Consider the following 27077-nt stretch of genomic DNA (forward strand, 5'->3'; position numbering starts at 1 on the left):
ATGAAGAAGAATCAGTCTGTGCAGGGGACGTTTAGCAAACTCTTTGGGAAGAAACATGCCAACAACACCAACAACACTTCCCTCTATGCCACAAATCCACCCTGGATCTTCACGCAAGAGGTCACTTCTGAGGGCAGAGGTGGTCCCGGTTAGTATCTTTCTTTATTTGGGCTTTCAGGAGAAAGGCAGTAAAGAAGTTGAATCACCCTTTCAAAGTGCTACCTGGCCTGATTAGCCTCCTGCTTTGAATCCAAGCAGTGACCGGTTAGTTTAGATATGGGGGGAGCAGCAATAGCCTTGTTGGGGAGCTCTGGTGTGGACAGTATGAATTCTGCTAGACAGAGCCCCATTAATCATTCATGCAGTTTGGGAAACTATGGGAGGTATTTGTTAGAACTGAGCAGATTAAAAGGAAACATGTTTGAACCTGTGATCCTCTGAACGAGCAGCAAGTGATAAACTCTGTAAAGTCAAGGAAAATAAAAAGGCTTCTAAACAAGTTTAATAGCTAACAAAAACTGGGAAATCTGGCTTAATATGTGAGTTGATAAGGGATTCTCAGATCTCTGAAGAATGTGGTTTGTGACTTGCTTTGTTCTAGTCTTTGCTAACACATTTGACCTGCATTTCTTTTCTGGGTTTTAAATGAGCTTTTGGACATGTGTTTTGTAGGTAATTTGTTTTTGAGGAACTGTGGGGTGTCAGGTCTGTTTATTCTGTGGATTTTATTTGTATCTCGTTGTAGATTTAACACCCTGGAGGCTTAGGTGGGATAGTGCCAGATACATATTATTAGAGCTGAACCAAATTACAGATAACAGAATGTTTATTGGATTGGATTTTTAGATTCCAATAAATGTTTGTAAATTCAGGGGTGGAAGTATTGTTTATTTAACTTTTATCAGTGTGTCAGCTACACAGCTAAAGATACACAGAGGGATTACAGCCAGACCTTAGGCTGGGGAAATTCAGATGAGGACAATAGGCACTATTAAAAGTGTCATGAGACTTTATTCAAAAATGGTTCCCTTCTAATCATTGCTATAAATCCAAAGAGGAACTCAAGTATTTTTCCTGTGGTGGGTGTTTGTTTTAAAGTGGCAGTCCATTTGGTTAATTACAAAATCAGGCCTCAGCCCTGCAACTGTCTCCTTCCAAGTCAATGGGGTTCCTCGGAGGCACAAGGGACATTGGCGCAGAGGCTGAGAGCCATGAGTTCTGGAAGCCTATTCAAACAAAGAAGGGTTGCAGAATCAGGCCTTTAGTAGCTCTTGCATTGTAATACTTTATTTAGGATGTTTAGATACTAAATAGAGTTTTTCAAGCCAGCATGGTCAGACTTATCAGTGCATTTATCCCAGGCCTGCTATTGCCTCACTGCTAAGCAGTCTAGGTGCAGATTTAGTTGAATTTTGATTTCTGACAACAGTATGTGCTGCCCGATCAAAGCCCTGCCCTGTATCTTGCCTCTTTCTTTGAACGTTTACTGCATAGTTTCATATGCTACAAGGTGCTTCACTGCTTATGCTAATCCCCACCCTAGTTTTGCATCAGATATATTGCAAAGTAAACACAGGTTAAGCAACAAGAAAAGGGAGTAGGTTTTGCGTGTGACTGACTCAGAGATTCCTGAATTTAGTGCCTAATGCCATGCCCTCCCTCAGATAGGGCTACACTAGCTTTACAGCCACAGCTACCATAGGTGATGCAACCACTGAAATTACAATACGTTACGAATTGTGAGTAGCCTCTGTCAAGTCACGTAACTGATTCTCTGGTACAGTACAGTCTTTTTAGGAGAGCGTTAGTTAAAACGCAGGATACTCTTAAAACAAGGCAGTGTCACATTTGCAAATGTCTCCAGAAAACACTATATATCTGAAGGTGCCCAAAGTACAATCCAAGGGCTAACTGTTTCCCATGGAGTCTTAAAATATAGCTCATGCATTTATTTGGAGAGGAAGGTCAGGGGAGAATGCTGCTCAACTATGACAGGAGGGATAGCTCAGTGGTTTGAGCATTGGCCTGCTAAAGCCAGGCTTGTGAGTTCAATCCTTGAGGGGGCCACTTAGGGATCTGGGGCAAAATCAGTACTTGGTCCTGCTAGTGAAGGCAGGGGGCTGGACTCAATGACCTTTCAGGGTCCCTTCCAGTTCTATGAGATAGGTATATCTCCATACATTTAACTACAACTTTTATTGCTGGTGGTCTTTTAACAGGCAAATCCTATTTATCTGTCAAGGAAAATACAAGTACAAGCATTTCCCCTCCCCTCCTTTTTCATCAAAAGCATTCAGGCTCCTTTCTTAAAGATGCTTCAAAGCCTGCAAATTCTTAATAACCTTGGGGCAAAGTTTTGTGGTCTGTAATCCAGCCTCTTATTGGCTGCAGTTGGTGTCTGGCTCAATTTAAAGATCACGTGATTTTGGAGCCCCTTGACCATTCAGTCTCTCTACTAAATTATCATATATACTCGTTCATAAGCGAATATTTTTGGTAAAAAAGTGATGCATCAAAGAGCAGGGGTCGGCTTATAAACGGGTCTACACCAAAATTTGATGATTTTAAACTCTATGGAATCATTGAATTGAATATCTAATACAGGGATCGGCAACCTTTGGCACACAGCCCGCCAGGGTAAGGTGTGCCACTTCCCGCAGTTCCCATTGGCTGGGAATGGCAAACCGCGGCCACAGGGAGCTGAGGGGCTCCATGCCTGCAGACGCTCCAAGTAAACAAAACATCCTGACACACCAGCGGCTTACTCTGACGAGCCGGGAGCCAAAGTTTTCCAACCCCTGAAATATAGGGTCGGCTTATGAAAGGATCATACAGTTTTTGCTATTTTTACCTATCCATTTTGGGGGGGGTCGGCTCATAAACGAATGGGCTAATGAACGAGTGTATACGGTAATTGAACTGTTTGAATCAAAAGCTCTGTGAAGCTGCATTAGATTTGAGTGAGAGTCACAACTAGAAACTTTTATAAAACTCAGTAAAAGGCTCCAATGTCACGCTCTTGGGCCTGAACACTGGCCTGTATGGGAAGTTCTGCTCTTTAAGGACCTCAGATGTGCGTGCGTTCCCTCCAATGGTCCTTGTTGCAGCTTGGAATAACAATGGAAATAAACAGCCATTTAGCACAGTGCGCTCTAGCCTGTGTACTGTCGCTGGGTGATATGGTGTGGTGGGTGGTGACACTGCCACTCTTGAAGGCTGTTCTCTGGGAACAACTTTTTCCTCAACCCAGGAGGACTTCATCCAACTCTTGAGCGTCAGCCTGAAAAGCGCATGCTGCTGGAGTCCATCAGACTGCTCTCAAGCCATCCCTGCTAACCTTGTGCCTGTGATGGACGCGGTTAGGGAAATGCAATCAGCCAAGCTGACTGAGTTTTTTGTCTTATTAATCGGGATGGCGTTTGTGGCTGACTCACTGCACTCAGGCTCGCCCATGCAGGTGTTGAAACGAAGACTGATGTGGTGTTCTTGCTAGCTCTCCCAGGTGTTCAGTCTCCTTTTCGTCCTTGGCCACCTGGTTGCCATGAGACATTCTCAGAAAGAGAGGAGAAGTGTATGTGTATGGATCCAAAATCCAAGCTCAGCAGAGATGCATTAATAACAGGGTTGGTCAGGAAATTATTTCCCCTCCTCCCCTCCCCCCCCCCCTCCATTTACTAAATAAAATTGACAAATGTCATCTAAATTTTTGATGAAAATTAACATTTTTTTTCATGTGTTTCTCGTTTGTAAACCCAGAACTAGTAGATAGGTTCTTGCAAAACTGACACTCTCCTTGCTTCTGTTCCTCTCGAAAGATAGGTATGTTTTGCTTTCTCCCTTCTGCTTATATATACTTCTGAGGATTGCATTAATGATCCCAATTGCATGCAAATCACACTCCACAACAGAGACCTGAGAACACAAACAATCTGTTTTGCTGGATCACATTTCCTCCAGCTAACCATCTGGGGCATGTCTCCGACTGTTAGCGTCAGGGACCTTTGAGCATGAGATTATCTGTTGCTTCACGTCGATTGATTTAGTCATTCAGGAGGAAAACTAGGCTGGGAAGACATGACAGAGATGCAGAGAATGGGTGTCATTCCCACCTGTTGGCAGGGCTACAATGGCAACCAGCAATCTGAACAATCTCAGACATAAACTGGTTGGCAAGACAAATAAATAGGTGTCCCCTTTATAAAAAGAGATTCTTACTTGAATGAAAACCATAATGAGGTTTTCAAGCAAAAAATGCAACTTATCCCTTTCACTTGTTTGCATGGATCACACAATCCTAGTTTTCTAGCCATATAATCCACAGAAATTAAAGGAAACCATCAAATGGTCCTCCCATGCCTCAGATTTGAACCTTGGATTCCTCTGCACTGAGGTGTGAGCATCATGCTCCCAAATTAAAAATGCTATTTACATTATACTTTAATGAACTCCCTCCCATGGAAACCAGTACCAAATTCCCATTGATTTCAATGGGTGTGGACTCTTTCATGTGGGAATTTATTCCATTTTTATCTCTATTTTACATGCCTTCCCCCCCCCCCTTTTTTTTTTTGAAACTCTCCTGCTTTGCTTTAATTCTTTTGGTAGCAAGTTATTCAGTAGCTATCCTTCTGGCAAAGGTGGGGTTTACACCTTTGGTGCCTCTGCCTTTTAATTCATGCTATTAATCAGCCACAGAGAACATCATTAAAGTAAACTATGGGCTCTATTTACTGTCAGAAAGAACAATCGGACGAGAGGTGTAGTCCAATGGTAAAAGCAGAGGACTGGGAATTCATCAGTTCTATTCCATCACCTTCAGAGGTCAGGGCCAAGTCATGTCAACTATCTGCCATGCACATATGTAAAATGGGGATAATGATATTTAATTCAGAGGGTGTCTTTAGGCTTCATTATTTGTAAGGTACTTTGAAGACTCAACGTGTCTTTTGTTAGTGTTATTGATCCTCCTTTGTGTTGCTATAATATGTAGTGGAAGGAAGCACTGGAACAGCTGAGTTCTGAATTTGATGACAAGAGGAACAAGGATTTCGCAGGGACTAAAGAAGCATTTTGTTGAATAGCTATTTATGTCTGGGCATGTGTTCTACTTGTTTTCATTATTTGACTAAGCCCCCTACAGTAAACAACTGAAATATGGCTTGGGCATGTTCCCACTTTATCCCCCTAGTGCAAAGTGATTCATTTAGAAGAAGAGAGATGCATGGAGGTGGATTGATAGTTTGACTGCCAAGTACTGCTTTGCTACAGCCATAAATCCCCTGGAGACAGCCCTAGGGTAAACTGGGAGTAAGTGGAAGCAGAATTTGGCTCTACATCTCTGAATGCCCAACAAGAGTCTCAGTAAGTTCAATCTAGTGCTACTTGCATTGATTAGACACTTTTGGGCGGAGGTTTAACTTCACTCCTCACCCTACCTAATCAATGACATTTGTGTCTGTCTAACCTATGGCGGACTCATGTCTTCAGGTACGTCTAGACTTAAAAAAACTGCGGTAGCAGCAAGAAGTCTCCGAATATGTCTCAGCTGACTCAGGCTCACAGAGCTCATGCTATAGCACTAAAAACTTGAGTGTCGATGTTCCAGCTCGGGCTTGGAAGCCCGGCGACGGGGGATGGGTGTTGGAACCTAACCTCCAGCTGGAGTGTGAACATCTACACTGCAATTTTTAACACCGTAGCATGATCCCTGTGAGCCCTAGTCTGCAGGCACGGGCTCTGAGACTCACTTCCATGGGTTTAGTGGGTGGTTTTTGTTTTTTTCAGTGTAGACATACCCTTCGTCACCCTTTTGTAGCTGGACCATGTAAAGAGTTTGAGTCAGCTATTGCTGACACCAACCTTATGGTTCAGCCAGGTTAGAAGGTCCAGGTTCAATCCCCACTGTTGACCCAACCAAAGGCATTATTACCTCTGAACATTTCCAAAGCCCCCTCCCAGCCTGGGCAGTAAAGGAAAGTGCCGGAAGGAAAGCTTCGTGGCTGCTTGCAAAGCCACTGCATGTGCCCCTTCCTTCTGCAGGCTCTACTATTAAAGCTCGGTGGGAGAGAGACGCTGCAGATTGCTTGTCCTTTGCTGCTTTGTTCGGTGTTTGCTGTAAGCAGCTTGAGAAGAGGAGCTGCTGGTGCAGGCTGCCAAGCCCAGGGAGCTGGGATACTACTACTGAGCAACACTAAGGGCCCATTGTCCCTCTCTGCTGCACAACTAAACGATGGGGATCTGTTGTAGAGCTACAGCAGCCTATAATACCAGCAGCAAAGCCCACATGTTGGAGGCCACTGCCCTGCCTGTAGGAATATGCAACTGTCCAGATGGGGACAGGCACCAAGGGTAGTAGGTCAGGATTCAGCAGGGATTCTGTGGCAGAGGTAGAAAGAGAGGCCATCAATTGATCTCGGTCACCCCCAAATCCATCTGGTTGCTAACCAGCAAGAGAGAAGACAGACACTGTCTATCAGCCAAGCCCTGCAGTCTGTGTGCTACTGCCAGCCACTGATCCAGCTATGAAACCAGCCAAACTACTTTACATAAGGAGGGGGCCTGAGGGACTGTCAGAGACAGTCTCACTGCACAATCATCTGTTTTCTTCCAGTCCTTTCTGAATCTTCTCCCTCCTTCCCAAAGGGTGAATCAGATGCCAGCTTTATAAGTCTGGTCCACCTGAGACAGACCTTTATTAATACTGAACAGCAGTAAAAATAACCCACTAACGCAGACCCACATGCTCTAATAAATCTGTGTTCTTTAGGCTCAGATGCTCTCTCCTTGCCTGTTTTTATTAAGACTTTTTCTTTTATTTCCTATAACAAGAGCTCATTTAATCTGCGGATATAACACCCTGTGACATAGAGCACTGAGCACATACCGGACATTGGAGATGGTGTCTTACTGCTGAACACCTGGGAAGCTCCACTGAGTTCAATGGGCCTAGTCCATACAAACAGCTACTCGTGTGTTCGCAGGATCAGGGCCCTGGCCACTGTAAATTAATTGCAACTGGAGCTGGTTCGAAAAGCGCAAACAACGTTTTGCAAACGATTTCGTTCTGGCTCTTCCTCCCCATTTAATTTGCTGACATTTTCCATTTAGCTCTAATGATGGTGATTCTTTAGGCACCTTTCCCCATGGTACCAGAAAGCTGATCCACACAGTAAACATAGCCCCTAAGCAAGTGGGGAACTAGTTCTACATTCACCGGCTGACCAACAGACTGAAACCCCTGCTATTAAGGAACAGTCAGACAGAAGCTGACGTGCATCATGTCCTAAAGTACCTATAGAGAGGTTCCGATGGACCGGAGTGAGCAAGTATCAGAACCAAGGACCCTCCTTCTCTTGAGGATTCCCCAAACACCTGAAAGCGTATATAAGCCTGTTCTCATGGCATCTTCAACCCAAGAGATCCGGCTAAGCATCAGACTTTGAGTTTTCTTATCCAAACAGATGGAGTTCTCCTAGTAATGGGAGGGAGATGACCTAGGATTCACCACACCACTTTGGGCATGTCTACACTACGAAATTAGGTCGATTTTATAGAAGTCGATCGTGCATGTCTCCACTAAGTGCATTAGGTCGGCGGAGTGCGTCCTCAATACCGTGGCTAGCATCAACTCACGGAGTGGTGCACTGTGGGTAGCTATCCCACAGTCCCTGCTGCCCATTGGAATTCTGGTTTAAGCTCCCAATGCCTGATGGGGCAAAAACATTGTCGCGGGTAGTTTTGGGTACATGTTGTCAGTCTCACCTCCCTCCCTCCTTGAAAGCAACGGCAAACAATCATTTCGCGCCTTTTTTCCTGGGTTATCCCTGCAGACGCCATAGCATAGATACATTTCTGAGAACAAAAGGGAGACTCTTTCACAGTGAATCAAGAAATTCACAGCAGACAGCACATGTGTTTTAGGTACAAGATCGCATTTTGCCTTTTATATTGAGCGCCTGCCAGTATGGTGACACATCACCAACTAGGCAAATACAGGCAAATACAACTTAGATGGGACTACTATAAGGTGGGTGCATAACTGGCTGGATAACCGTACTCAGAGAGTAGTTATTAATGGTTCCCAATCCTGGTGGAAAGGTATAACAAGTGGGGTTCCGCAGGGGTCTGTTTTGGGACCGGCTCTGTTCAATATCTTCATCAACGACTTAGATATTGGCATAGAAAGTATGCTTATTAAGTTTGCATATGATACCAAACTGGGAGGGATTGCAACTGCTTTGGAGGATAGGGTCATAATTCAAAATGATCTGGACAAATTGGAGAAATGGTCTGAGGTAAACAGGATGAAGTTTAACAAAGACAAATGCAAAGTGCTCCACTTAGGAAGGAACAATCAGTTTCACACATACAGAATGGGAAGAGACTGTCTAGGAAGGAGTATGGCAGAAAGGGATCAAGGGGTTATAGTGGACCACAAGCTAAATATGAGTCAACAGTGTGATGCTGTTGCAAAAAATGCAAACGTGATTCTGGGATGCATTAACAGTTGTGTTGTGAGCAAGACACGAGAAGTCATTCTTCCGCTCTACTCTACGCTGGTTAGGCCTCAACTGGAATATTGTGTCGAGTTCTGGGCACCGCATTTCAGGAAAGATGTGGAGAAATTGGAGATGGTCCAGAAAAGAGCAACAAGAATGATTAAAGGTCTAGAGAACATGACCTATGAAGGAAGGCTGAAAGAACTGGGTTTGTCTAGCTTGGAAAAGAGAAGACTGAGAGGGGACATGATAGCAGTTTTCAGGTATCTAAAAGGGTGTCATAAGGAGGAGGGAGAAAACTTGTTCATCTTAGCCTCTAAGGATAGAACAAGAAGCAATGGGCTTAAACTGCAGCAAGGGAGGTTTAGGTTGGACATTAGGAAAAAGTTCCTAACTGTCAGGGTGGTTAAACCCTGGAATAAACTGCCTAGGGAGGTTGTGGAATCTCCATCTCTGGAGATATTTAAGAGTAGGTTAGATACATGTCTATCAGGGATGGTCTAGACAGTATTTGGTCCTGCCATGAGGGCAGGGGACTGGACTCGATGACCTCTTGAGGTCCCTTCCAGCCCTAGAATCTATGAATCTATGAATCACGCATGGCTGGGCAACAGAATTCGGTTTCCAGGCAGCCATGGTAAGCCAAAGGGTACGTGGGGTTGGCTTCTTCTGCGTTCATAATATGTGGGAATGGTTTCAAACTGCAGCGCCCTCCTTTCCCATAGCAACCAATGCTGGTTGGGTTTGCCATTTAAAAGGAGGGCCTGGGGTTTTGGGGTGGGTGTGCAACATACTCCTTCCTCCTCCCCCCGCCTGTGTGGCTATTCTACGGAGTGATCCCTTTTAGCCAAGCGCAAACAGCCCAGCATGCCCGGGGTCTAATGTGTCGGGGATCACCAAACAGACGGGATTACTGTTCCCTTACAAAACTTCCCCTATTTCAACCAGGTGACCATGAATAACATCACTCTCCTGCGGCTGACACAGAAACATAAAGACCGAATGTTGCATGAATGCGACCAAAACCCAGGACCATTCACTGCCATGCTTTGTGCTGCAATGATTCCAGACCTCTTGCTACTGGCTTGGCGTGGTAAAGTGTCCTACCATGGAGGACGAAATAAGGCAGCCCTCCCCAGAAACCTTCTGTAAAGGCTTTCAGAGTACCTCCAGGAGAGCTTCATGGAGATGTCCCTGGAGGATTCCCGGTCCATCCCCGGACACGTTAACAGACTTTTCCAGTAGCTGTACTGGCCGCGAATGCATCCCATTTGTTCAGGGCAAATCAAACACTAAACACAATTGCTTTTAACCCTTGTAGTGTCGTTACAAATGTGCACTCACCAGAGGTGCCTTCTCCACCTTCAGGGTCTGAGAACAATATGCCCTGGGAGGGTATTGGGTCCAGGGTGAGGAAAAGGTCCTGGCTGCCCGGGAGTACAGATTCTCCGCTTGTCTGCTGCGTATTCTCCTCCTCCTCCTCTTCCTCATCCACAAAATCCTCATCCATGTTGCGTGAGGTTGCCAATTTCCAGGTGTCCACAGAGAGTGTTGGGGTACTGATAGGGTGTCCCCCCCCGAGAATGACATGCAGCTGATCATAGAAGCGGCATGTCTGGGGTTCTGACCCAGAGCCACTGTTTGCCTCCTTTGTCTTTTGGTAGGCTTGCCTGAGCTCCTATTTTCATGCGGCACTGCTGTGTGTCCCTGGTATAGCCTCTGTCCACCATGCCCTGTGCGATTTTGGCATATATATCAGCATTTCTTCAGCTGGATCGGAGTTCTTCCTGCGCAGATTCTTCTCCCCATACAGAAATCAGATCGAGTGTCTCCCATTCGCTCCATGCTGGAACTCGTTTGCGATTCTGGGACTGCATGGTCACCTGTTCAGCTGAGCTCGCCACGCTGACCAAACAGGAAATGAAATTCAACAGTTCCCAGTGCTTTTCCTGTGTACCTGGCTAGTGCATTGGAGTTGAAAGTGCTGACCAGAGCAGTCACATTGGAGCACTCTGGGATAGCTCCCGGAGGCCAATACCATCAAATTGCACAGCGCTGCATCTACAATACCCCAAATTCAACCCAGGAAGGTCGATTTTAGCTCTACTCCCCTCATCGGGGAGGAGTACAGAAGTTGATTTTAAGAGCCCTTTAGGTTGGCAGAACAGGGTTGGTTGTGTAGACGCATTCATTATAAAATCGACCTAACGCGTCTAAATTTGACCTAATCTCCTAGCGTAGACCAGGCCTTCTTATATGACGGTGTTTGGTTTTAACAGCAGTTAGCTTTATTCCTGTCTCACAGGTTCTATTCTCCTTATTTTTAGGTGATGTTGTTGAATTGTATTATGAGGATAATCGCGTTACTACAGTGACTGATTCTGGAACAGCAACGCTTAAGCCTCGGCCAAGAGTCCGACCGTTACTGACCTTCATGCCCCTCGTGAGTATTTTCCACATGCCTGATTACGTTCCTGAATCAGGGCCGCCCAGAGGATTCAGGGGGCCTGGGGCAAAGCGGGGGAGCGGACATAAAAAAAGGCGCCACCCGCTGCGGCGCTTGTACTCACCGGGCGGCGCTCCGAGTCTGTGGCGGCGGCGGGTCCTTTACTTGCTCCGCGTCTTCGGCAGCACTGAAGGACCCTCCGCCGAAGACCCGGACCACTGCTGGGTGAGTAGCCAGGGAAGGGATTCTCGGCCAGGGCTCGCAGGGCCCCTGTGGGGCCCGGGGCCTATTGCCCCACTTGCCCCCCACTCTGGGCGGCCCTGAAATGCAGGGGTCTAACTGCACCGGTGGTACAAGGTCAAAGGAGCTTGCTCTGCCACTCTAGCAAATGGTGTTTAGAACCAGCTAGATTGGTGTGGTGCCCGGTATATCTCTTATCATCTATATGCAGAAAGAAAATCAGATCGGAAGCAAAACCACTTTTTAATGATGATAGGTACAGGCAGGGACTGAAATCTGATCTGAGCCCATAGTTTATGAGGGACATAGGCAAAATAGCCAGGTAGGAAGCTGTGAGGTGAGGTAAGTTACACTGGTCATGAACTTGGTAAACTGCATTAGCATTTCTGATGCAAAAACAAGGCTGAATGTGTTGGTAACAAATCAGAATCAGGTTGTGAGTACAAGTATTAGAGGGGTAGCCGTGTTAGTCTGGATCTGTAAAAAGCGACAGAGTCCTGTGGCACCTTATAGACTAACAGACATATTGGAGCATAAGCTTTCGTGGGTGAATACCCACTTTGTGCATGCATCTGACGAAGTGGGTATTCACCCACGAAAGCTTATGCTCCAATACCTCTGTTAGTCTATAAGGTGCCACAGGACTCTTTGTCGTTGTGAGTACAGTATTCTGATTTCACTGCTACTGGTAATGCCCTCTCGTTAGCTCAGTTATGAGATCCTCATTAGTAAAGTGAGGTCATGAAGCAGAAGTGGGGAAAGGGAAATCGGCGAAGCTCTAAGCGGGGATGCTATAAATGAGCAAAACCCCCTTGAGCTGAATAGAACAATGGAGCAGTTGGTGTCCTGATGTGGTATAGCAGGACTTTACACCCAATGATATTTATGGGTCAGTGTGTGGCTCAGTGCCTGCCAGCTCCAAAAGCAAATCCTCCTCCCAGTGTGTGATAGGAGAACCCTACAGAATTCAGAGGGATTAAACTATTGTAGAAATTACTTTAAAAACCTAGAGAATCAGACCCTTTTTGCAGGCTATTTTGAACGATCCTCTAGGCTGCTGTGAGCGGGACATAACCCTTGAATAAAGAATTATCACTGTTCTGTTCTATTCTAGATAGGTTTTTATCTGAGTGCCTTCCAGTAGTGCATTAAGCAACGTGACTACACATCCGTCACATGTTGTTGTTGTTTCTCTCATCTTTTCTCCAAGAGGAGGAGTGTGTGCAGTGGAGTGTCATGTTTTGGTAGACGTGTGGTGAATTTTGTTGTTGTTAAATAAATATACCCATTGTTATGTGTTTATATTAGAGAAGGCAGGTCAAAGGAATACATGTGGCACTTGGAGAAGGTTTGTGATGGTCCTGAGTTCATTCCAGAGCCTCAGACTATGCCCAAGACAGGATGCAGACAAAACTCCTGTCCTGATTAAAAAATTGAGTCATGTATTAGAATCGGCCCAAATTCAGCAAATGCCACTTGGGGGTTCTTCATCAGCTCCTTCCCTCCTCCCCTGTATAACGCAGGTTGCATTAAGATGGTCGTCATAATTTTGGCCATCCTCGCTCTTAAGGTGAGCATGTAACTAACAGAGTTGAGAGGGAGGAAAGACTGGTATGTCTACGTCAGGTTGAATTAACCCCATGGAAATAGCTTCTTTATTTGTTTCATTCCCTGTGTACCAAGCCACATACATGCTCAGCTCTGCCACAGCTGCTTAACATCAAAGTCAGGGAGTGCACCAAAAACAAAGGGTAGCTGCTCCTCTATGCCTGTGACTTGGAGCTCTTCCATGATGGGTGAGGCTGAGAGCTTTTCCCTGGGATCTCTTGGGCTTTTGCTCTCAGTGCATCAGTTTCGCTTGTTTGCACTGTCAGACAGTTCTCCCATACCTTTACGTGACCTCTAGACAGGTCCTTCTATAGAAACTCCTTGGGACAGGGACTCTCTCTGACAGGATTATCAGCACTTAAATAGCAACTGGAGGCTAACATTGAAATTAGGAGGTACAGTTAGCAGGGCTAGATATGGGGATCCCCTAAAAATCTCCAGAAGAGTCTATCTCCAGAATCAGAAGGAGAGAGTACTCCTTGCAAATTCAGTAAAATCTCCCCATTTGCTATGAGAATTGGGTATATTTTTCCCCACATGATGATCCTTCCCAAGGGTCGAGTCCCATAAGGAGTGTGGAATAGGGCACAACTGCCTAGGTGTATTACGGAGACAGGGTAGCTGAACTGCATGTAATATACCAGACATGGGATACTGTCCTTAGCAGATACTGGTCTGGTCATGCAAATCCTGCATTCTTAGCCCTGAAGAGCTGACATCGCTAAGAGAGAATGAGCCAGATTCTGTTGCTTCTTGTGCCTCATCAGCATAGCTACATTTACAAAATTTCAGTCAGTTATTACACCTGTGCACTGCAGCGACTGGGTTGCATAAATATTAATGGAGTTTTACAGGTGTTGTTATGGGTATTAGGAGACAATAGAGTTGCAGAGGTGTCATTAAAGGAACAATTAGGAGGCTGTGGGATTACACAGGTATTGTTGAAGGAATAATAAGGAAGCAATGGAGCTGCACAGGTGTCACTGAAGGCATGACTTACCTGCAGAACGTTTCTTAAAGCTTATCGCAACCGAGAGAGAGAACCCTGCTTGATTGGGAGAGCTCAGACTGAGTTTTCAGGGCTGGCTTTTAGTTGAAAAACGTTTTAGAACTTGTATCTTGTATGGAATCAAAGAGAAGGAACAAGCATGGGAACCCCGTGCGGTCAATTTTCCAGGGGAGATCCATGCTTGTGGTACAGCCGGCCTTCTGCCTCTGCTTGAAATGGGCTACTAGGGGAAGAGAAGCAGGGAAGGGGGAATGAATAGGTCTCTGCAGCACAAATGTCCTTTGGAATAAACATGCAGCGCCATCCCCTTACTCAGCCTCAACAATGCAACTTTCTCACCTCCCCATGGTGTGCTATTTGGCTACAGGAGGGGAGCTGTCAGACTCCAAGCTTACATAGTCCCTCATCCTCCAACAAGTGTCATGGTATTGCTGCCCTCCCCCCTGATGCTTCCTAGCTTCTCTGCAATCTCAGAATTCCCTTTTTAAAAATAAACGGTTAACTATAAATGGAGAAACCAAAGGAATGAGTCACTGAGAAGGCTAAAAAGAAGGGCAGCCCAGCTGTGCCTTTGCAGGCAGTGAGAACCTGCCCTGTAAGCTCCTCAAGTAGCGTCTCTGCCTCCCTGCTTTGCTACCCTGTCACTCGGTCTGTCTGGCATCAGAGAGAAATGAGAGCTTTCCTGCCTACTGAATGTCGGCTGCACTTCCCTGCATCCCACACATACACAGCAGAACAGTGTAGAGGTACTTCTGGCCCAAGTGTTTCTATAGCAGGGAGGCCTGGTGGAACGCATGCTTACACGGTGTCACATGACCCCTGCCGGGTGTGGGGGGGGGAGGGGAGGGGAGAAGGGGAATGGGGATTCTTAACACTGGCAAATGAAGTTCTCCTCCAAAAAATGGGGGTTTAGTGACTGAAATTTTTGCAGAAAAACTTCATTTTTTGACATTGCAGGGGAAATGTCTCACACTCTTCAATTTTTTTTTTCCAATTGGGGCGCCGGGGGGAGAGTAGGGGGTTTTCCCACTAAGGTAGAAGTAAATTGTTTTGAAATTTTTAATAGAAAAAATTTGAATTAAATGAAAAATGTAATTTAAACATGTTTTTTTCTTTGCATAATAACCTTGCCTTTTTTCACCCAGCTCTAGCTGTGATGTGAAATGAATGGAGCGGAGACCCACTCTCCTGCTCCTGAGGCCTTGCTGTAACACACATCACATAAGCAATTTACTAATCTACAACCCCTTCTTTTCACACAGCAACTGACATTCTGCATTGCCAGGGCTTTGCTAGGCTGACGTAGATGCGATCGTGAGTCAATATTGAAAGTGGCTTAGGGTTTGTGTACACCCTGCTTTGGAATTGTGCCCAGAGCTCTTCAACATTCCTCTCTTGCAATTTTTCCCTTGCAAGACTAACTTCCTTCCCACATGAACCCTTATAGCATTCAGCAGTGGCCTTGCTACCAGGGGCAATGTTTTCCAGTAGGCACTTTAATGAGAGGGTACTTGCAACTCATGTACTCTTGGAAGCAGTGGCTCTTTCTTCAGTGATCAACAGCCTGCACCTTGCACAACTTCCTCCATTCTCATTGCCAGTGCAAGGTGCTGCCTTGACAGCCCTAGAGATCAAAGCACACTAGCTAAAACCACCAAGCAGGGGCAGCAGCGGAAGGGGCAGGAAAAGCTTTCCTGGTCTGCCTCACCCCTGACTTGGAGGAGCCACCAAGAGGGATTAGGAGGGAGCTCAGTCAGCCCTCGGCCTCTCTGAGATTGCCACAAACGGGGGCTAGTGGTCGGGTCATCTTTTGCTACAGACTCTTGCCTCTGGGAACCACAATGAGACGCACCAAAGTCATTCCAAATGAAGGATGTGTAGGTCCTTGTGATAGGAGATCGTGGAACCGGGCAAAGTACAGTCAGGCAGGGCTCTCTCATCAGCATTTGAAGGGTGAGAGAAGCTTCCTTGGAGAGGGACGGCCTAATTCTGTCCCACATTCATGAAGGAGCGCCTTTGCATGCCAGTGAATGCTCATCCCAAGCAGGGCGCTCAGCGCACAGAAAACCTCCTCAAACCTGAAATGCTGGTTCTAAGCGAACCACTCAGGAGAGTAGAAGCACCTCACCATGAGTCAGAGGGAGGCTGAGTAAAGCTAGTCACATGCCTAGCAAATACATGCAGTTGCTATGGCCAGCATTGTCAAGAGAGGCCACTGACTTGGGCTTCCTCCATTTTTGGAAGACAAACATGTGACATTGTGGGGGCTAATTTTGAGATGTGCGGAGCAACCACAACTCCAAAAGAATTCCCTGGGAGCAGCAGGTGCTCAGACAGGACCCTTAAACATCTCATTTTGACAGCTCAAAAAATTGGACACCCACAGTTATTGGACACTTGAAAATATAGGCCTTCCTCTTGTTCATTTCTGTAAGGGTGTGTCCCTGTAATCCAGTGTGTGACATATGCACTTCTCAGAATGCAGGGGCAAATGAATGCTTAGAAATCACTCTATTTCCTTGTTAACAAGCTACTATGTGTATTGCACTCCTGAGATTCAATAATTGCTGGTTTTCTATTTGTCGCCTCCCTTATGCTTTCATGGCTGTACCAGAGAAGGCCATGTGACCTTGTATGAAATGCCTTTAGACATCTCTTTGTTTGGCTTTTGCTGGCAAAGTTGCAGATCTCAAGGAAATCCTATTGAAGTCATGGCCTGACAGCTTCAGCTGGAGAGGTGCCGCTGGGCAAGGGCAAAGGGGGAGAAATCCTGAAATGCTTCCTTATCCCCTCTGTTCTCCTTAGCCCTTCAACAAAAGCTAAGGTTTCTTGCCCAAAATGTTCCCTCCCATTATCTTGGGTATCTCCAGGAACCACAGAATGTCCTGCATGGGAACAGCCAGAAGTCCATCTAGCCTGGCAGTCGGCCTCTGACAGAGGTTGATACCTAGGGTTACCATATTCAAACATTTAAAAAAGAGGACACTCCACGGGGCCCCAGCCCCGCCCCCTTCTCCGCCCCCATTCCAACCCCTTCCCCAAAGTCCCTGCCCCAACTCTGCCCCCTCCTCTGAGCACCCCGCATTCCCTCTCCTCCCTCCCGCTCTGATCTTGGTTGGGGGTTGCTAAGTGCTTCCCTGCTCCCCACTCGCCCCGCAGCCTCTATGCCCTTGCCTGCCCTGCTCCTCCTCACCCTGCAGCCTCTGCACCCCCCCCGCCCCTGCAGCCTCTGTGCCCCCTGCTCCCCACTCGCCCTGCAGCCTCTGCACCGCCCCTGCAGCCTCTGTGCCCCCTGCTCCCCACACACACACCCCCCCCGCCTGCCCTGCTCCCCCCGCTCACCCGGCAGAGGGAGAACTGCGAGCTCCACGTGGAATTAAACACAGCCCCGCTGCTCTGTGGGGGAGGAGGGAGCGGGGGGAGGGGGAGGGACTCTGGCTGCTAGAGGCCCTAGTGGCTGCGAGCGGCTTTCAATCAGGCCAGGCGTCCAATCAGCCGCGCTGAACTCCGCAGGAGGGGAAATCCCGGACATTTATATGGTTCACTCTATATGCATCCGAAGAAGTGGGCTGTAGCCCACGAAAGCTTATGCTCTAATAAATTTGTTAGTCTCTAAGGTGCCACAAGTACTCCTGTTATTTTTGCGGACATTTCTACTTCATTAGAAATCCCCCCCATGGCCATTTAAGGCTGAAAAAGCCGGACATGTCCGGGGAAACCCGGACGGATGGTAACCCTATTGATACCTGATGCCTTAAAAGTAGCCAACCTGTTCCCCACTGTTAATGTGCCCGGTCAATTGAATATTGACATACATTTTGGGGCTGAGGAGGATGGTCTCCTGACTGTGTCATGATCAGTTTAGGGCAGGCACTGAAGGCTGTGACTGGGACTCCGTAAAGCACACAGTGAGGGAACATCTGCATTTTCCATTTTGTCAAGAATTGACAGGAAACTCTGGGTGAGCGTGGGGGTGGGGAAGCTATTTGCCATATTCATTTATGTTCTTCTCTCTGGGAGATCCTCTCGGGTTCCTCTGCCACTTCTGATCACTGCTTCTTCTGGAGCCCAGCCACGCTGCTCCCAACACAGTCTAAAAGGGAGTGTTTTAACAAGTCAGCCGTTCCTTCCCATCCTACCTGCTGCTGCTGAGTGTGATCTCTCTGGGACATAAAATTCAACCCCTGAGTGAGACAGCTTAATAGCACTCTAGTGAGTTGGGCAATATTATAGTCCCCTTTCCTGGCAGCATTAATGTAAATAGCCAGCCTGGCATTCATGAATCCAGGCCAAGGCAGCTTTTGCAAAAACCCCATCCTTGATACATATTAGCAACACTCAGAGTGGGTGGGGTTGAGAATCCTAAGCATTCAAGTGTCTGAAGGTGTGTGTGAAATTGCAGGACAATGGTCACGTTTCAACCTACAGCCAGCAATGTTCTGGATCTGTGTACAATCCAGGAAGGAAGATATTTTTAGTAACATGTATTCGCTGTATAATTATCAGGTGGTGCGGAAAACACAACCCAAACAATTGCAATGTTTCTTTTTGACTCTAATAGGGTATGTGGTTCTTAGAACAATTTTTTTGGTGGCTCAGGGTGTGGCCACTAACCCTTGCTGGTGGCCACTCTGACAATTTTTCCAAGCCCAAACCCCACCGCACTGGGCTGAAAGCCCAGAGCCAAAGCCCAGGGGCTGAAACCTGAAGCCTGCTAAGCACACACACACTGGGCCCGATGTGTCTGCAAAGCCCCCAGGAGGCTGCGTGGTGCAAGGCGCTGATTTCCCCCCAGCCTCCCAACTGGTGGTGCCAGCAAGGCAGCCAGCAAGGCAGCCAGGAGCAACAGCTGGACGCTACTGGGAGGGGTCGCTGCTTTGCCACCGTGCCCCCACCCCCAGCCCCATCTCAGCCCAAGAGGCTGTTGTTGTTGCAGAAAAATCCCCTGATGGCTGCAATGAGAAATGCAAACCCTCATGCTGCAGGGCACAAGCCAACCTCTAACTATTGGGGGTCAGGAGGAAGCATTCCCCGTGGGCAGGTTATTCCATAACTGCCTACCACGGGGTTCTTGCCCCTTCCTCTGAAGCAGCTGGTGCTGGCCGCTGTCCGAGACAACAGACTGGGCTAGATGTGCCACTGCTCTGGAAATTCCTGTGTTCCTAAATTATCCCACACTGCTTTCTTTTTACACCCAGTGCCTTTACAGCCAGTTAATCTAGACTCTCAACGTGTTTATGATGGTGGAGTAGATTATGTGTTAAACTGAAACTTTGGCCAGTGGGACCTTGGAACCCTACTGCAATCTCTTGCAAAAGTAACAATATTGCCAAACGAAAGGCAAAGGGCACTGGCTACAGCATTATCCAGGGGTTTGTATAAGAAACGCAGCCACGCTGTGCAATGGTGGAAACTGCTCTTAGGGCAAAATTCTCTTTGCACAAAGGACTGTAAAGAGCTGCCTAGAAGAAGCCGTTGGCAGTGCACAACACCACATTTTATGGGTCCTACAAAACCCAGGAACTGTGCTATCTGTTCTTGAGCTCTAGCTGCTGGCTCTTTATCTGTTAACAATGTATGTTTTCTATCGATAAAGAGCACTCCTGTTACAGGAACCATCTGACTGGTATAAATTTCTCTGTACAGAATGGCCCAATTCAGCCTTGTCCAGCACTTTGTGCCGTCACAGCAAAGTGGGTGTCTAACACCACTGTTCTGATTTGGTAGCACTTTGCACAAGGTGTAGGTGACTGCACACGGTGCCAGGCGAAGAAGGAATTGAGCCTGGAATGTCTATAATGAAGTCTCGAAAAGGTGCAGCCGAGGCTCAAAACTGCTGAGTAAAGCGTTGGTCCAGGAATTAGAGTTCCAGTCCTGACAGGGTTTAGTCTGTAATTTTCACGCATTAGTGTATGTTTAGCGAGCAGCAAAACCTTTAAACGCTTTTGCTGAATGATCGTCACAGTGAGTCACTGGAGGGGCAGGTTGGGCTGTTTGTGTTTGGGAGGCACAGGAGGCCCTTGTTCAGCCTTTCAGCCTAGTTGAAAGTGCCACGAATGAGGCCGCTTCTCGGAAAAATGGCATGAACTGGAGCTGAACAAAATTTTTGCACCCAAATGACCTGAAATGGCCCTGGCTTCAGACAGCTCCACAAGCCTGAAGCTCAGCAGGGTCACTAAGATTTGGGCACATGGGCCAGTGCCTGTTTTGCTTGTGCATCAAAATGCTTCCAAATTTGCAGTGCGGATGCAAAAAGAGTTGACTCAGCAATTTCAGCTGGGTTTCACAGTGGGTCCTCAGTGCTAACTAGGGAGAGGAATGCAAACCCATGAGGGTTGCGGGGTGGAGGGCAGTGTCAGTGGCACTTAACTTGTTAGGCTGTGCTGAATGCCGCAGCCCCCTCCACAGAATTCATGCCATTTCTTTAGTGAGTTAGTGTCCTCTGCGCGTCAACTTTGGTGAGCAACTGCCAATGCTTGGTGGAGACTATCTTCACCCCTGCCCTGCCCTGTCCAGTAGAGATGGAATAAGGCAATCTGGAGTGCCAAGTCCACTCCCAACAGGGGTGCTTCCCAAGGCCACCATGCCAGCAGTGGGTGCACCAATGGTGGTAGCTCTCTGGCAATAGCTGGTAGCTCCCGGTGGGAGGTTGTCTGCACGTGCAGGCAGACATGTCTGCACGGGTTACAGTCAAGTCATGTTTTCAAGCTTTTCTTCACAACCAGGAGGCCTAGGAACATATATAAATGAAAGCTGAGATTCAGATGACCTAACATGGGTAAAACTCATGCCCAGCACTTTATACACATGGTATTTGAGGTGTTTTTTATTATTTATTATTTATTTTGTATTGTTGTAGCGCCTTGGAGCCCCAGTCATGAATCAGGACCCCTTTGTTCTAGGTGTTGTGTATATACAGTTGTGAGTTTTCTTACCATCCACTTATTAAACCTTTCAGAACACCCAGGAGACACATGGAGTGGCTGTGCCAACCCCTTTTGTGCCGGAGGGCTTTGAAGAAAAAGCATCTCTAGGTAAGGTGTCCTCTCTGCTGAGGTATTCAAAGCCCTTAAAATGGCTTTAATGCACAGATCTGCTTATGTTGCCGTCACCGTTCCTTAATCATGCAACTAGTTTGGCTGAAGACAATATACCAAGGCATCAGGATCTGGCCTCCTGTGTTTCCACACAAACTGAGTAAGCTTTCAGTTGCTGGCTGACTTGAGGAGGATTCCAAGTGTCCTTAGGGAAAAGGACTGAAACACAGTTACGAGAGGCTGTCATCAGATGAAGCCAACACCTGCAAAGCATGTTGGGTTAGTTTTTTCTGTGATGCAACCATGGCAACTATCAAGAGTTTTTTAAACATATATAAAGTTATTCCATTGTTGACATGGAAATTTGGTTGCTTAATTTGTTCCCTTATTCTGTAGGAAGCATAGGAGGTAACTAAATTTTGTCTTGACTCTAGATAGTGACTGTGATAATAAGAAGTCAGGAGACTGAATATGCTTTTCTGCCAAGTATTACATAATGTCTTGGGAGTCCTGAAACAATCTCATTCTAGTTGTTTCCTTTGTGGACCCAGTTTATCTGGTTTCATATATTTTATATGCAAATCAGTGCATCGGAAAAGACAGAGACACACCGAGGGAGAGTACAATACAAAATAAGTTAGTAGCAATCGCTAACTTAAAACTCGTGAACCCCAATCAAAATTCCATAAGTTATGGAAGTATCTGATAGAAGTCTACAATGTCTTTTCTTTTTTTTTTTATTAATTCCTTCCTAATTTTCATGACCAAATGAGCACAAAATACATTGCAGGATCTCCCAGTGCAGAAAGAAGCCAAGAGACCTTCTCTTGTCTATTAACCTCAACTTGTTTTTAAGAAAAGGCTCAATCCATTTTTTTCTTAGTGGTGAGATATAACTCTTATGTTAGAATAATTATGAACTAGGCTCTTCAGATGACTCATTCCACCTGGGCTGAAAGGTTTACAGGTATTATCCAGGCCACCTAAGGAGGTGCTAGGTGCCTTCAACTGCCAGTGAAGTCAACAGGAGTTGAGGGTGCTGTGCACCCTCAAGATTAAAGACCTAGAGATTAGTATATTTCATCTACTCCATAGAGAGCCTGGTACAAGCTATACCTGCTTCATTAGGGTCTGCCCCTGGGATTTTAGTTGCAAAATCAGGCCCTTATTCTGGGCATCTCCTAAAGATGTATTGAACGCAAGCGCGCTATTAAGGAGTGAGTTGCAACAGCTGTGTTGCTGCTAAAATCATTTTTAATCAGGTTGTTTTAAATGAAATGCTTCCAGCTGGTTGGGTGACACTTGGCTCTTCTTAGAAGGACAGTTTTGCTGGAGATGTTCTCTGTATGGACCTTGCCAATGTGCAATGTGTTTAATACCAATGTTCTTTCCCATAGGTCTTAGGCCCCAAATCAATGGAAACTACAGACTGTACAATTCAGTTGGAGACCTGCGGCCAAAGGCTTTCGAGAGGGACTATCTGGACAATGATATTCCTCCACCACCTCCAATGGCCCCACCCCCACCTCCACCCTCCATGGCACCCCCACCAATGGAAATACCACTGCCTCCACCGTGCACGGCACCTCCACCGCCGCTGCCACCACCACTACCTCCAACGGCAGCATCTCCGCCATCCGTGGCTCCGCCCCTGCTTTCGTCTTCAACCGTATCTTCTTCCAGACCGCTGTCCCCTCCGGATTTCATTCCTCCAGCACCTCCACTCGCTTTTGTGGTGCCCCCGGCGCCGCCTCTGCCCCCTCCAGCGCCTCCCACACTTCATACTCCCATCTCAAACGGCGTCTCCAAGTGGAAATCAGAAACGGTTCTGAACATGAGGCAGACGGATGCCAGGGAAAATGCCAGCGCCTCCTCTCTCACTGTCACCACTCCACCGACCTCTCACCAGAAGGAAGAGTCGCTGACCAAGTCCACCCCAGAACCTCACCTAACTTTCCCCAGATCATTAAAAGTACCTCCCGCTGCCCCAGTGAGAAGTTCATCCATTTCCATGGAAGAAAAAGATTCCGGTGAGGGAGATGGGCCTATTTCCAGACAGCCTCACACCCGCCCTCCCCTTCCGCCGAGCTTTACCATAAGACCTGCAGCAAAGGTGCACTTAGTTGGAGAAGCTGAGCAGAAATCTACCTTGGATAGGCAGATAGTAACAAAGCCCGTCAGACAAATCACAGAACCCGCGAGCCCAAGACCAGGGTCAGACTCTGGCAAAGGGACTAATTTTAATAGCGATCGATCCTCATTGTCCGAGGCAGCAAAGGTCCCGCTGGAGAAAGCTGAAAAGGACTTAGGTCCAAAATCTGAGCTTCCTACTGCAGAGGAGGAACTGGACGTGCCCTCCCCAGACTACACATCATCTGATGATGACTGGAAGGAACCCAGTAATCTAAATAGGCTGAAGCAAGAACTGTCAGTTCTGCTGTCCTCTTCTTCGAAAAGGGAGGAGAGACAGCTGGATAAACCCATAACTGCCAGACCTACCAACAGTATTACTGACCATGCTAGCAATGATAGGTTTAGCTCTGTTAGGTCAAAACAAGCTAAACCTACTTTGAAGGATCCACAGTTACCAGCAGGGGGGGAAAGTGAGAGGAAAGAGAAGATACCTACTAATTCACTCACTGCAAAAGAGAACTCCTCCTCGGTTTTCTCTGCTCCAGTCAATAAACCCACCAACACGCAAGCAAACAGTGTTATGAAATTCAGGAACGAGCTGGAAGCACTACTCTCCCCAACAAAGGAAGGTAAACCACCAATAGGACTTACAAATCACAGACACAGTCCAGGCACAAACAGAGTTACCCTGAATTCTGGTAGCAGCCAGACAAATTCTGGTGACTCCAGGCTGCCAAAACCTGTTGCCAATCAGCTCCCACCCACAGCAGCTTCAGTGGAAGTTGAGAAGACACAGGAGGATCGTAAGACTCCCAGTGCCCTCACCAGTAATAAGACTTTGGAGAACTTAAACCCTGTTCCGGGATACCCGCCGTCTGACAATGTTCGGAAGTCTCCAGACCCACCTCGGAAACCAAAGGACCAACTCTTTGTTCTAGCCTCCTCTTCACCCTCCTCTATAGAGGCTACCTCTCCCACACAAACCTCTGGGCCATACACAGACTTTTCTCTCGTCCAATACAAGACCCATCGGGCCAAGACCAGCTCCACAGACAGTCTATCCTCTCTGACCCCCTCCCAAACTGTGGAGGAGGGGCCAGTCAGTACAAACAAACATGATGCAGAAAGAGGCACAATCCTGTGCTCTGCTGAGAAGCCACGGGTGCCTTCACAGCCATCCTCTTCCTCCATGAATGCAGACCAGGAGGATGACGATGCCCTGATCCACCCAGTCACAGGAGAAAAGGTGGAGAAAGGCTCTCCAATGGCTCTCCTCCTGGCTGCAAAACAGCGGGCCCAAAGAGGCAGGCAATCTGCCTCCCGCCAGAACAGTTATTTGTCCAAAAAGCCTCCCGTTAAGCTATCCGAGAAACTCAGCAGTGGCAGCAGCAGCCAGTCAGAATCTGGCTCGACCAACTTCTACTACAGTGAGTCCAAGCCCTACTCCTTTGTAGTGGTACCAAAGTCCCCGCCGAAGGAGTCACCTGCCCTTTTGGAGGGAAAGCAGCATGACAGGATGGTCACACCTGAAGGCAAGGCACTGGGCTTCTCGGAACCAGGACAGAGAGCCTACAAACCACTGTCATTCTCCAGCACTTCTGAGCAAAGCCAGAGCATGCAGAAAACTAGCGCTGGGGAGTCCCAGCGCCTTTCCAAGCCAGACAGGTTTGGTGCCTCCAGTTTAGTTCAAGGCCTCTTGGAGTCCAGACACTTGAGACCACAAGACCTGTCCCCCAAACCTGACCTTCCCCTGTACGCTGTCTCTTCACCTCGTAGCTCCTTGCCCAAGGAGGAGGAAGAAAATGGAGAGAAGCTTGACTTCGAGATCATCCCACCACCACCAGAGTTCAGCAATGACGCCAACAGGGTCGAGGAAGCTTCTTCAAACGTGGCAGAGAGCCGCAGAGACCGCAGTTTCCCAGATTACAGCCAACCCTGGGAAAGGCAGCAGAATATCCGACGTCCAAGCTACGGCTATGGCAACAGTTACGTCCTGCCCTCCAAAATGGCCCCAGACAGCGGTACGAGGAATAGCGGCTTCAGTCAACATTACCCAGGTGGCAGTTACTCCACTGGCCCTCCTGTCTATAGTGCAGACAGCCGCCCGCTGATCAAGAAGCGCCTGTACGTGTCTGAACCCGATAGGTCCTACACGAGAACATCCACATCCTCCAGGAACGTTAGCACACCCGTGACCTATGGCCACAACATGGTGGGGTATGGCTCCCAGGCTGCAGAGGGGATGCGCCGGGTCAGCTCCACCCACAGGAGTGCCCCCAGCAGCACGCAGGGCAGGCGGATGTCACTGGAGCCCCCTGGGAAAACCATGTCTTGTAGCAACACCATGAACAATGCCAAGTATAAAGGGCAGAATGGGGACTACTCTGCCGCCAGTGCAGCAGCAACCAGCAGGTACGTTCCACTTATTGCGAGGACAGGGGGGCTGGAGGGGTGTCCGATTTGAATCCCCAGGTCTGAACCCATATCTGAGGTTCTCATTCTGGGTCACATCCAAGAGAGGAAGAGGCTTCTCCCCCAGTACTGGCTCAGGTGCAACTGACGTCTTTTGAGAACATCTTTGGTGCTCTCTCTAACTCAAACCCAAGACCTGATTCTTCCTTCCACCTCAGTCCTAGGCCTGACTTTCAGTTGGTTTTCCCTCTGACCCAGGCACTGTCTGGCTCCACGCACAGCCCCCTCAGCCATCTCTAATTATAACTTGTTCTGGAGGGTGCGGAGGGTTTGCTTAAGGGGAAAATATCCCCAAATTGAAGCAGTCTGTTTGAAGGGCAGGCCAGGCAGGGCAGGGAACAGGACCATGTCTTGCTCCACGTTTGCACTATGCCTACTAGTAACAGGGTCTCAATCATGATTGGGGCATCTGGGCGGCGCCGCAATACAGATACAAGCCAGAAACAGCACTATGAACAAGCCTTATCCCAGCTTCTTCCCGGAATCCTGAGACCCTTCTGCTGGCAAAGCAGGGAGAGGTGTGTCCCCTCCATGTGACATATGCTTCCCAAGGAGCGTGCTCCTGAATCGGTTTTAATTAGAGCGTGTTTTGAAGCAGATTTAAAATACGAGCAGAGGGATTCCTTTGCCTGGGGCGCTGTAGGTACGTCTTGTTGCACCGTCAGATAAAAGAATGGTGCACACTTAAAGGCACAGTGTGCCCACTGGTACAAGCCATGCAGATGGCAGAGTAGTTATGGCTGGAACTGCCCTAGCCAATCCGTCCCTGCATGCCTGTCTTCAGAGTTGGGCTGTTGGATACTATGGCAACAAGCACTGGAGAGAACTACAGCTTGCTCTCCCTGGGTGCAGAATAAAATATAACTACAGGAACACAGTTATGCTTGCCCCTACCCCTCTTGGATGCCTTGCTGCTTTGTTTTATAAATGGCTTCCATGGCTTTTGATGACTTCCTCCTTTGTTTCCTCCTTCAGGCCTACCCAGGGCAACCCACAGTACAGTTCTCCTGTGAACACCTTCACTGTCAGGCCTGGGACACGGCAGCCGATTTCCTACACGTACCAAGGTAGCCATCGATAAGTTGGTTCAGGAGGCTGCTTTGCTGTCTCCAGTTACATAAACCCCACAAGCCTGTTCCAACGTGGTGTGACGCAGGATGGACCTTGACGTGTCATTAATGATGAAGTCTATCCAGGAGTGGTTCTGTAGGAGCATAAGGGTCTGCCATGGCTCCCAGAGAATCCTGTAAATGCACTGCTTGCAAATTATTGGGGGCGAGGGTGAGACTAAAACCCTTCTCAAAAAACAGATACGGAGAGTCGTTACTGGAGAGGCCCAGTTGCTACACTGTTGTCTTGGGGGAATGCCTTCTCTCTCCCCCCCCACAGGACCATTAGGTAAATGCACTAGCCTATTAGGGCTTTTAAAATGTAAAAGAAAGAACATGCCCTGCATGCTGTTTAAAAGCATGTGATACAAAATTACTCGTTAGTGATTTTCTTTTGTTAAATTCAGTTTTAAACCTACTTTAAATGCAATCTATTTGGAAGGGGGGAAAAACTCCACTGGGAACCTGCATGACAAGGGGAAGGTGTCTGAATCCAAATATGCTAAAAACGGGATGTAGAAATAG

The 27077-nt window shown here is 47.5% G+C and overlaps 1 protein-coding gene across 1 annotated transcript; it reads left to right on the plus strand.

Moving 5' to 3' along the window:
* C4H6orf132 (chromosome 4 C6orf132 homolog) lies at positions 1 to 26524 on the plus strand. Its single transcript, XM_065402542.1, has 5 exons — positions 1 to 148; positions 10826 to 10941; positions 20760 to 20835; positions 22236 to 25383; positions 26419 to 26524. The coding sequence occupies exons 1-5, from the start codon at positions 1 to 3 to the stop codon at positions 26522 to 26524; spliced, it is 3594 nt and encodes a 1197-aa protein (XP_065258614.1).
* The last annotated feature ends 553 nt before the right edge of the window (positions 26525 to 27077 follow it).

Source organism: Emys orbicularis, chromosome 4, assembly GCF_028017835.1.
Source record: "Emys orbicularis isolate rEmyOrb1 chromosome 4, rEmyOrb1.hap1, whole genome shotgun sequence".
Classification (NCBI taxonomy): Eukaryota; Metazoa; Chordata; order Testudines; family Emydidae; genus Emys; species Emys orbicularis.

Coding starts and splice junctions, on each gene's coding strand:
- C4H6orf132 (XM_065402542.1), top strand. CDS start 1: ATGAAGAAGAATCAGTCTGTGCAGGGGACGTTTAGCAAACTCTTTGGG. Junction 149..10,825: donor TGAGGGCAGAGGTGGTCCCG/GTTAGTATCTTT, acceptor CCTTATTTTTAG/GTGATGTTGTTGAATTGTAT. Junction 25,384..26,418: donor AGTGCAGCAGCAACCAGCAG/GTACGTTCCACT, acceptor TTCCTCCTTCAG/GCCTACCCAGGGCAACCCAC.